Source organism: Maylandia zebra, linkage group LG14 (assembly GCF_041146795.1).
Source record: "Maylandia zebra isolate NMK-2024a linkage group LG14, Mzebra_GT3a, whole genome shotgun sequence".
Classification (NCBI taxonomy): domain Eukaryota; kingdom Metazoa; phylum Chordata; class Actinopteri; order Cichliformes; family Cichlidae; genus Maylandia; species Maylandia zebra.
The window spans coordinates 9,976,754-9,988,706 of record NC_135180.1 but is presented as its reverse complement, the minus strand read 5'-3'; the positions used below and the strand labels follow the sequence as shown (position 1 = coordinate 9,988,706).

General features: G+C 40.4%; 1 protein-coding gene across 4 annotated transcripts in view; it reads right to left on the bottom strand.

Moving 5' to 3' along the window:
• sik3 (SIK family kinase 3) overlaps positions 1-11,953 on the bottom strand; it is a 40,341-nt gene that overhangs the window by 13,966 nt on the left and 14,422 nt on the right. For 3 of the 4 annotated variants that reach the window (XM_076892192.1, XM_004567031.3, XM_012923504.3), the window contains exons 2-11: positions 6,816-6,932; positions 6,134-6,197; positions 4,867-5,028; positions 4,557-4,681; positions 4,207-4,330; positions 3,714-3,832; positions 1,262-1,372; positions 1,041-1,175; positions 679-759; positions 205-314 (exon numbers count right to left, since the gene is read on the bottom strand). In XM_076892192.1, the coding sequence (XP_076748307.1) occupies positions 205-314; positions 679-759; positions 1,041-1,175; positions 1,262-1,372; positions 3,714-3,832; positions 4,207-4,330; positions 4,557-4,681; positions 4,867-5,028; positions 6,134-6,197; positions 6,816-6,932 (1,148 nt within the window). The remainder of the gene's footprint in view (positions 1-204; positions 315-678; positions 760-1,040; positions 1,176-1,261; positions 1,373-3,713; positions 3,833-4,206; positions 4,331-4,556; positions 4,682-4,866; positions 5,029-6,133; positions 6,198-6,815; positions 6,933-11,953) is intronic. The other variant, XM_023153202.3, reaches the window with a different exon arrangement.

Genomic DNA, 11,953 nt, shown 5'->3' with positions numbered 1-11,953 from the left:
AAAGCAGCTAATATAATTACTTATGCTTTAATGCTCCTCATTCTTACTTAAATTTGCTTGAAATAACCCACATGTGCACACCCTAAAATATATTACCTCATCTATAAATAGCTGGCAGTCAACAAATCTGAATGCAATTGTGCTGCACTATTTTAGACAAATACCTAATAATGTGAGTGAAAACAGTGTCAGTTCATGCCTAACCTTTGGTCTGGTACCCCCACAGTGTGCCGCCTCATTGAAAGGTAGCGAGCCATGGCCTCAGGAGATGGCTCCTCCCCTTCATCGCTGTCCAGAGCCATGCTGCCGTCAGGCTGAATGATAGATAAACACACAGCCAGTGTTTGGTAATCAGAAGTGATCTTTGGTACTGTGTGCTGCATGCTTGTGTGCATTTGTTACTTAATAAAGACAAAGTTCACATTTTAAATGCATTCCATGTTTATATAAACATGCATAAGTGTTTTCTATTAAAACAGAACACATTTTTACTACATAGCACTGACTAACTGAAATCAAAACACAGTTGAAGAGTCTAAAGAGACTCCCCTTATTTCTCATCATACTATATACACTGTTGCAGTTTATGAAGAAATTAGCTAGTTCTAGCTTGCTTTTCAAGCTGCTGCGCACCTACTCCCAGGCTGATGCAACCACTTGACTCCACTGCTAACTCACCTCAACAATCTGGTTCTCTGGATTGATGAGTTGGACGTGGGGAACGGTTATGCTAACAGGATTACCTTGTGGGTCTGTCTGCTGGGACACACAAACACACACACACACACACATAGAGAGGTCATAAGGGTTGCGCTAATTTGATAACAATCTTCTTAGCCCAGAGTGATTGGCAGATATGGGTTAAAACCATTCAGCGGACAGACACCAGGACTACAGTAAGATATACTGATGGAGGAGGCGCCTTTACTACATCTACAGCTCAAGTGCCTCGCTTAAAATTTATTCCTAAAATCTGTTGATATAAAGACAATTTTGTATACACAGAATCTGCAGAAAACTACACTGATGTAATGAGTCACCTGTACAGCATTTAGAGGATAGCTAATGGGGCGCAGTGTGGGTTGAGCAACACGCAGGGTCTTGTGTTTCTTGAGGCGGTCAGCCAGCAGACTGTAGATGGCACTGTAGTGATCATATGCATCTGTTTGTAGAGACTGAAGAAGAAAAGGCAAGACATTCATAAGCTGTGCTATTTATTTTGACAAATAAACAAAAAGGTAGAGATGAAACTTTTCGCCACCTGAAGTGTGCGCTCTCGGTCCAGGCCCATCTCACACATGGCCATGAGCACTTGCTCGTTGATGAGCTCCATCTCTCTCTCCGTCTTCACCTGCTCACACTCCGCTATTAACTGGAAGGGAGTGGAAAAACATGGCAACGCTTTACAGACTGCAAATAATTGCTGCTATTAAACAACAATAATGATCAAAGCATTCACAATTTATTAGTGAGGCCAAAACTTAAGTTGATTTATGTCATTAGCTTGTGTTAAACAAGTCAAGATTTAATGAAGTGTGAACTATTTTATGTGTAATTACAGCTGAAAAGAGATGATAATTGCATTCTGATTACATCCACACCCATAACACTACATATCCATTATAGTATGAATTTTTAACGATCACTGTGGTTTGTGATCATGTTTTCATTACTCCTCCTCATATGCTCAGCTACAGATACTGACATTAAGTCAAAAGATCAGTATATCTTAACCCAGTGGGTTTTCCCCCCTAAAATAACCAAGTAGATTTGGTCCCTGAACGCAACCTAACCTAACAGCAAGTGAAAGCAAACAGACAGTGAAACCAAAACCAAAAGGTGAGTACTGGAATATAAACTACAGCTTTCAGGTTCACAGTCTTGTGATTTACAAACGTACAGGTGAGGACAAAATTCGTTTTTGCCTATATGTTTCCAAAGGCTTTCTTTAAAAAAAAACCAACAAAAAAAAAAAAAAAATCATAGTTTTCTTTAGAAATGATCAATTATTTCTATTTTTAGAAAATAACCGAGGTCTATATTATTAGCCACCCCTAAAAACTGACCATTTTATTGAGCTAGAGCATAAACCACTGCCATGATGACATTTTGTAAAGTTAAAATGAGTGTTATTTTCCCATTTACACACAGTATAAAAACTTCAGTGACAGTTTGAGCTGTCAGTGAGAAAGTATCATGTCGAAAACAAAGGAAATCAGTTTAGACTTGAGAAAAAGAACCGATGACGCTCACAAAGCAGGAGATGGATATTCAAATGTATCACAGAGTTTCCAAGTGTCAAGAACTGGAGTGAGAAGTATCGACAGCCACACAGTACAGAACGAGCCTGGCGGAGGTAGGAAGCCAAAGAAACTCGTGAATGGCTTATCCAAGACTGGAATTGTAGTCTTAAACAAGAAAATCTCTAGAATCCTGAACATAATGAATGAACTGGTTTGCAGATCAAGAAAAACTTGATTTCTGTTTAGAGACACCTTGAAGTCAGACTGAAGTATGCTAAAGACAACACAGAGAAATATTCCGCATTGGGCAGCACGGTGGTTAGCATTGTTGCAGCAAGAACGTCCTGAGTTCAATTCCACCATCAGGCTGGGGTCTTTCTGTGTGGAGTCTGCATGTTCTCCCCGTGTTTGCATGGATTCCCTCTGGGTACTCCGGAAGTGAATGGATGGATGGATGCTGGAGATTGGTCCTTTGGTCAGATGACATGAAGCTAGAGCTTTTATCCCATAGAGATGGGCGTTTACTCCCCCCATAGTGAAACACAATGGTGGGAGTATTATGCTGTGGGGATGCTCCAGTTGGTCTGTAATAGGGAATCTCATCAAGATGGAAGGAATCATAAAGAAGGAAGGATATGTGAAGATTCAGAAAGAAAACCTTGTGTAGTCAGCAGCAAAACTGAGTCTGGGTCATCGCTAATATTATTATTGTAAGTGCACAATAATTCTGAGCCTGGTAGTTTTTGGTTTTTATGAAATAACTTTAATTCTGTGTGCAAAATAAGGGGAGCCAGTAATTCTGTCCTCATCTGTATAATCTCTTAAAAACAGGTGTTGCAAAGACCAGTGACACTTTTATAACCATCCATAAAAAGGCTTATTTGATGAACCACAAACTACTTATTAACCATTACCAAAGTTAAAGACATAAATGTTTATAAATGTTTATAAAAAGTACGTTCTTTCATGTTGTTAAACCATTATCTAAAGCTGAACTATAAATTTAACTTTTATAAATGAGTTTAACATTTTTAGATAATGTGCATATTCAGTTCCTAATGATGCAAAGTAACTTTAAATGAATGATTCCTTGCAAAGGGATTAAAGAGGGCTAGTTCAAGGCTAGCTGTTAAGCTTAACTGGTGCCTGACAGTAACTATATTTAACATAATATTTAATAACTCTGGGGTTCATTCTCATTCAGCTTTCAATCATCTTTAGTGCAACCAAATTATCTGGCAAATTAAATATGTTATTCATGTAACACAGAGTAGCCACTAAATGATGGGGTGAGTCATTTTTGCAAAAACTCTGCTTTCTGGCAAGAGTTTTGCCAAATCAACATATTATACTGAAACTGTAACAGAAAAAAGCGCGCGCGCACACACACACACACACACACACACACACACACACACACACGAAGAACAGAAAGAATGACTTTGTGAAATTCTTTTAAAAAGGTCTCACCCGGTCAAAATCTGGGTCTGGGTCCCCCTGTCTCATCCACTTGTTCTTACAGATCTGCTCCATGGTCAACCGTCTGCTGGGCTCCAGTACTAACATGTGTCTAATTAAGTACTCACAGTCTGTAACAACACATAAGCATACATGATATGCATTTATATCAGAGTATAATAGTTCAAATATTTAACTAATAAGCCTAAATCTTTCATGTGGTGACAAACGATCAGAAAAGGCTAAAATGATTTGCATTGTTCAAAAAAAAGAGATAATTATTAATTTATTAATTTAGTTTCTGTTAGTCCAATTTTATTCTTTCCTCTCATACAACATAAAATGCTTTTTCCAAAAGAAACTTTTGAAAATCAAAAGCTGGCCAGGCTTGGACTTCAGCGGCAGCTGTTAAAAGTCTTTACCGAGTACGTCACGCGGAACAAAGGTAAATTTGTTTTGTCTGATTAAAAACATGGAGAAGAATAAGAGTTGACTGCAGTCCCACCTGTGGACATGAAGAAAGGGATGCGGAACTTTCCACTGAGGACACGTGCCCGCAAATTTTGTAGAGTGCTGCCATCAAAGGGCAGGGCGCCGCACACCAGCACGTATAACACCACACCTAAGCTCTACACAGAGGAGAGGGAAAACAGCTGTGAGCACATCACTTTGAACAATTTGAAAACCATTCATTTATTAATTTTTTCCAGAGCTCTGTGTATTATTTAAGAAATGTGGTCGTCTGTGTTTTTCTTTTTCTTTTCAATTCAGCCGTACCTGGAACATTCAAGTCAGCTAGCCACACCCCACGTTTGAGCCCAGCAGGGCCTTCTGCGTACCTAAAAGTCGACTCACCCATATATCTACTTTGGGACCGTCATACTCCTTTCCCTCAAATAGTTCAGGAGCAGCATAGGGAGGGCTGCCACACCATGTCTTCAATAGCTGGCCTCGAGAAAACATGTTGCTGAAACCAAAATCTGACAGGGCAGACAAGAGGTTGATTTAATCTCACCAGTTGCCTTGACAGAGTAAACATTTTGTTCAAAACAGAAAAATGCTCCCTAAGTACATGCTGACACTTGCCTGCATCCACATCCACCACTAAATTTAACCTACCCACCCATTCGCTCTTCAGTGCAAACACACACGTGCGCGCACACACCTGCGATTTTGATGTTGAGGTTGTGGTCCAGTAGCAGATTCTCTGCCTTCAGGTCTCTGTGGACAATGCTGCGGCAGTGACAGAAATGAACCGCTGCCACGATCTGCTTGAACTTCTTCCTGGCATCTTTTTCTGCCATTCGTCCGTGAGCCACCAGGTGGTCTGTACATCCAAACAAAACACAATTGCTGGATTTAGGAAGGGAACACAGTGTTTCTACTGTCTACCTGTTCATGTACAAGATCCTGTGCTACAAATGTCCTTAAATTAATTCCCAAGACTGGCCAGGTGAACATTAAAGTGTACAGCTTTGGTGGGATCTGGGATTTTAAAGCACAGAGAGGGAATTTCATTTCATTTTTACAGGAAAAACTTTCATTTTAATTACAGAGAGTCTGCAGATTTAAATAAATTAGACTCTAAAACCTTTTTAATTCCACTTTAAAGGACATTTAATACCAAAGCTACATTGGAAACACATCAAACACATTGATTTACATTCAACATGAACATTAAAGTAAAATAAAAGCTTTTGACTGACGTTAAGAAACTTGTGTTTATTAAAGAGAAAAATCTCGATGTTGTCCTTAATGGTCTTCAATGTTATTTTGATTTATCTGCATTTCCAAACACTGACTTAACATTGTTTAGTAAAATACACAATTAGTCTTAAACTTGCATCTTCCCACGTCTGAGACTAGCTAGCAAAGGCCCCTTTTAATCACCATTACCTTTTTCATCAGACTTTCTGGCAGTGAAGCACTAAACTGAACCTCTTTCCCCTCTGAACACATTGAATTTCAGTTTTGTTTTTTCCCCCACATTAAGTTTCAACTGTTAGATAATGCTTCTACTCCCCATTAGCTGTTTTTACACATATATTAAAAAAGAGAAAAGCTTAAAGAAGTTATTAAAAAAAGAAAGATTTTACTTAATAACACAGTTATTCATAGCTGATATCAGCCCACTTAGATCAGCATTTAAATTCAGCTTGGAGTTCCAAAGTAGCAGAGCCCAAATGCTACAGCTGCATTACGTGATCACAGTGCAGTCGTGAAAGCAGCGGTACTGTGTGTGGAAAAAGTTCCTGAATTTAACACAAAACGTTTCAGTCTGTGTTTATCTATAACTTTTACAGGACCTGGATGCACTCTGTAATTAGATTACAATTTTGTTTTATGTATGTTGACACATTTAAAAATCAAAGTAAGAGAAAGTCAACGACAGAGAATCTACATTATAAGGTGACAGTGGGGGACTCCCTTACCGAATATCTCTCCACCGCTAGCGTACTCTGTTACCAAATAGATCATCCTCTCCGTCTCCATCACCTAAAGATATAAACAAATGATAAAAACCAGGACCTGCAGACCCTCTCACAGGCCAACATCTAGTCATGGGCAGTTCATGCGTTACATAACTGAATGACTAAGCACGGTTTGGCATACAAACAAGAAAGATGTAAATAGAACAAAAACAGCCATGTACTTAAGTGTACTGATCAACCTATGCGTGTGTGAGGATCAGATTGTTAAAATTTATGGTAACGTGATAAAAAAGCGTGCCTTCAAATTGCTGGGGGCTATTTCAGATCAGGTGCTGGGACACTGGTAGGGTGTTACAATCCTCATACACTTGGAAAAGTATGAAAACAAACAAAACTCTCACCTCTAAATTTCTATCACCGAGTCTCACTAGAGTGAGGTTTTGGGCAGAAGGTTGTAGTTGTACTGCCCCCCCACTTCCCCCCACACCCTCCAATACTTTTGAGACTTTTTCAGGTACATTTTATAATTGAACTGTCAACACCCCCAGAAAACAATGTCTGGTAACATCTGGATTCTTCTACACTTCAATCATCTATTTGTTCACATTTGGCCACAGGTCCCGGGTGGAAGAAGTGAGCAGAGATGTGTTAAAAGGCTCTGTGGGTGAGAGTGACTGTGTACCTGGTAGAGGCGGATGATGTGGGGGTGCTTCAGCAACTTCATGATTTGCACCTCTCTGAAGATCTTTTTCAGGTTCTCCTCGTCCAGCTGGGTCTTATCCACTATTTTTATAGCCACCTGGAGACAGAGACGCGAGAAAAAAAGAGATGGAAGGAGATGAATGATGGGAGAAAGAGAGATGGCGAAGTGGTGAAGAGGGTGAGTTTAAAAAAAGAAACAAGACAGAGAAAAAAAGCAGAAACAATAACGGTTAGCAGAGGAGGAGAGAATGCGTTTTAAAACATACAATATGTTTGTCAGCTCTTATGTCTCTAAAGCACTCATGACAACGGTATTTTGCCGACACCTAAATTACAGACAACACATCTAGGGCACAGTCACAGTGTCTTAACAATATTGCTGTGATGACACAATAATCAAAGAACAGTAACAAGCCAAGTAAATTACCAACAAAGGGACTAAGGGCATGCAGCCCAGGAGACTTTACCCATTTAAAAAAATAACTTAAAGACAACTAAAAATGAAAACTAACATGGGACACCGACACTTCTTGAGGTGATTGGTCGGCAAGTGTGCTGTCAGACTGTGTTATTCCTGATTTCCAGCTTATTTGGATAACGTGACCCACACCGTGACCTTCGACTGCAAGCGTAATGCTTGCGTAACTGCTGAGCCCCTCGACAATAGCTCCGGCAATGCGGACTGTGATAATTTGTGACAGGAGCTTTGCTCCGCCACTTAGGAGTGGGTAGATGACTTTAATGACTTAATCAAGCAAAGCTAATGGGGATGCCCCAAAACACAGCTTCTGCTTCTGCTAGACAAGTGTGGACAGAGTACATGAAAACTATGCTGTGATCACACACACACACACACACTCAGACACACACTCACACACCAACTCATTTGTCAAATTCTGTGAAGTACTATTTCGAGTACTCCTTTTAGCCATGAAGATGAGGCCACCTGAAGCCTGGCAAGGCCAACTTCCTGGAGCAGACAGGAAGGGGAAGTGAGGAAGAGCGGACGTAGGGGCTCCTGAGAGAGCACAGGGCAGCAAGTGTGGCATTCATCCAGCTTATATGGTGCATTGGTGTGTGAACTTTCCTTTCAAAGGTATTGTACAAACTGTGACAAACATTGGCACTTGGTAGAGTTCATGTGTTCACTAAATTTGGCAACTTACAAAAACAACGTGTCAGGTGGGCAGAGTTGGTGTTGTTTTTTTTAAAATCACACTTTATTTGATAACAGCACTGAGCCCCACATACACAACTGCTATTTCAGTTCTAATAGTCGCGAGATATACTAAGAGTATCTTAAATTGGTTAAATAAAAATAAAAGAAGCTTGAAAAACAAAATTCCTAATTAAATGAAAACAGTTGACTTATCCAGCCTGATTGACCATGTTTGTTTAGTTTAAATAGATAATTTTACAGAGCATCAAAACAAGACTGAAACAAAAATCACCCCCCCTCTCATGTATGTAAGCATCTGTTTGGAACGTGTGAGTCTACGAGGTATTTTAAGCCCTGGAAATCTATTGTTAGAACTGGCCATCGTCAAGCCTTGTTGACGTAACTGCTCCCCTCTGCATCTTCTGGACGGTATCAACAGGACATCTGGATCACACGAGAATGAGCACAATTATTATCACCTTGGGGGGCAGCGAGACCTTGTGAAAAGGTGGAAACAGGGCAGCAAGTACAATTATACAACAATGACATACCCCAAAAAAGAGGAAGAGAGGAAGATTATTCATTTTTTGGCACCACAAAAATAAATTTGAAGTATTCCCTTTTCTCCATGTTCTCATACACACTAAGGCATCCTGTAAATTTAACTTGTTCTTTTTCCAGTAGTAGCATATGGGACATCAAAATAAATATCTCAGCCACAAAAAAACTAACAAAGGACAAGCCATTCTTTCCTAAAGACACACAGTCATTTTTCTCCTTTATACGGTAGGATCTGGCTTGAAGTGAGATGCTGGATCAAGATACGTTTCCAAGGACAGAGCAAAGATACCAGTTACCTCCAACCATGATGTTGATCTTGGCTGAGACGGAATTCATGATAACACATTTGTGTCTGTTTGCACAGGCATTTGGCTGTGCACAGTGAAGGGTTTGAGGAAAGCAACCTATGCAGATTTGCTTGCGTGCTGTCCTCCATAAAACCCAGCAGCATGTAGCCCGACTACCGTATCATGTACAGAATGCCGATTGCGAAGTGGATTTGGACGGGAAGGGAGTGACTGGAGCTTACCACAATGAGCAAGAAATACAAAAAATAATCAAAGTTTCAAAAAGCATCATGGGAAGCACTGAGAGTGGCTGCAGTGGAGCCCCCTCATTATGACTTCAGTCTTCTCCCTGATAGGAACAACAACAGCACGAACACACACGAGAAGTAGCCCACAGACCAGCCTGCAAAGCTCTGCGTAGGTCCAGCATACAGCAATCCCAGTCCCCTTAAGCCTTTCAGGTCCAGAGGCAGTTATAACATGTTTTAAGGTTGTGAGGAATGAGTAAAGGGTGCGGTTTCACACATGCCTTGCACTGAATATTTAGTATTAAGTGAAGAGAAATATTGGTGGCAGATACACAGAGGCAGAGAGAGAACAACTCTATAGAGAATGTTAGCGGGCGGAAAAAAACAAATGTATAATGTTAGACACACATACACGCGTCTGCTAAATGTCATTTGTACTAGTGAAGCAAAAGAAAACATTTAGTCACGTTTGACAGAAAACTCCAGATCATATTGGTCCCGCTCTGGAGCCTTGTCTCTCTCTCTCAGCACAGACAAAATCCGGCCCGTGACAGGAGACTTTTTCCAGTTATTCGGTTAGTAATATCTTAAGAGTATAAAAACTGAATGTGTCCTTGCAGGAAGTAAGACATGGCTGCAACATGGTTTAACTCTTTATCCCATAAAGACATCTGATGACTGCTGCTGTACCCTTAGTTCTGAGACCTCAGTATATATCAATAAACACATGGTTTGGCAACCATTACAATTGTTTCTGGGGTTTTCCAAGGGTAGCTGTATAGGTAAAGACCTCCCTCACTAACCTCTGATGCACACAGAGTCATTTTGTTCTATAAGCAGGTCTGAAATGACACAAAAACTGATCAGATGAGAAAAGAGATTCAAGGGTTACTCCTAGTGAGCTTTCATGGGGTACGGAGTTAAGCACAGGGTGCATGAGATCTGGTTTTCATACCAAAAATTCAGTTACTTTCTGTTGTTGTTTGTTTTTAGCTGCTGTAAGACGTGCTTTTTCCCCATCTTATCTGGTGGATGAGGTTCATTGCAGAGAGGTGATAACGAAGAGCTGTCCTTTTTTAATTCCCCGTTTTCTTAAATATTAGTTTCCTGAATTTTCCCTTGAGCAGCTTTCATTGCTTGAGATTACCACAGCTAGTAGAGTAGTAGAGTAGAGTATGTTCATTTTATTGTGTTAACAGGTTAACCAACTTGCCCTGAGGTGAGGTTAGCTCTAAGCTCGACTCCACTGCCAAGCATGCGACAAGTGCATGTCTGTAAAGTTCAGTTTCAACCTTCACTAGAGTTTGTGTACCGAAGCAGTTTTGGGATTTTCATCTGCTTTGATCCAATTTCCATGGCTATTTCTGCCAAAATACCTGCGCTCTCTCTCTCTCTCTCTCTCTCTCTCTCTCTCTCTCTCTCACATACACACAGGAAGACACACACACAGACACACGCACGCTCTCCTGGGAGGCCAGCTGCAATGAGACGAAGTGTCATATAGCCCTTCTGATCACAAGACAGTGACCTCAACACAGCACCATGTCCGAGCAGCTGATGCCCAGAAGAGGAGTCTGGACCCGTTACTACACACAGACACAGACAAGTTTCGGAGAACACAACAGTGTAACCACGAAGTGTTCAAGAAATGGCTCCTTTAGTATTTAGTGTAAAGCACCATTCATGACTCAGAGCTGGAGGAAGAGTACTTTCTATACCCAAATATTTTAGGATGTGCGTTTCAAAGTAACTGTTCCCAACTAATAACAACAGTAAATAAAAGTTGGTGCTCATGTAGATACAAAAAACTAAGCTTTTGATTTTATTTCATTTTAGTTATTTCACTGCGTCCACTGTTAAATGAACTTGTAACATGCAGCTCAGGAAAGGTTAAACATCATAATTCCGTTATAAGAAACTCAGTAATAAGCTAAGATGTAAAGTACATCCAAATCTTATCACTCTCCTTTATTGGCGGTTTCAGTTGTACAACAACGACTCTGCTACCGTATAGAGGACAGCAGGACTGAGATTATTGGGAGCTTGTTAGGAGCTTATACGCAAGTTAATGACACAGTGACTCTTAAATGTCTCCCTGCATAAACACAGTGGACACCAACACAGACACAAGAAGGACTGAAGTAAACACTGCTGCAACAACAATTTAAAGACCACAGCGCATTTCTTGTACTCCATCTTTGCTGTGAAACATGCCTGCCCTCATGCACACGTGTTTGTGGTTGCTGTTGTGTGGCGGGGAAATCTCATTGTCATTGGTTAGCAGTTACAGTAAAAATGCCTTCATTTTCAGCAATGCACTATTTATGGAAAAACATTACACTGTCTTATCTTGTGTATTACTGTACATCTACTATGGGCCACGATCTCTGTCATGCTGCTCATTTCTAAGAAACTGTGTACACAGAAAACCATAAATCAGCTTTTTTCCAAGTTACGGAAAACACCCTCACTGTGATTCTTGAAAATACCATCAAGTCAACATTTTTGCCCAAGACACTGAAGATAACTGCATTTAGGCTGGATTCATGCCCTGATCACACTAGATAGTGTGCATCACAGATGGGCATTATCTGTAAGCTGCCAAAAACGATCAATATGGCATTTTAAACCCACTTTACACTGGGACTGGACAGCTGTGTTGAGGTGAGAGGAACTGGGCATCACTTCGCAACATTTTCCAAGTGTGCAACCCATCAGAACAACTCTGAAGAGACTAAAATTGTCTGAAGTTATCCTGGATTTTAAATAACACTGGATTCCTGCAGCCTATTTTTTATCCCGGCATTAACTGACATGAGCGACCATAAACACAATCAATGTATCTATATTGAATTGAAACAAA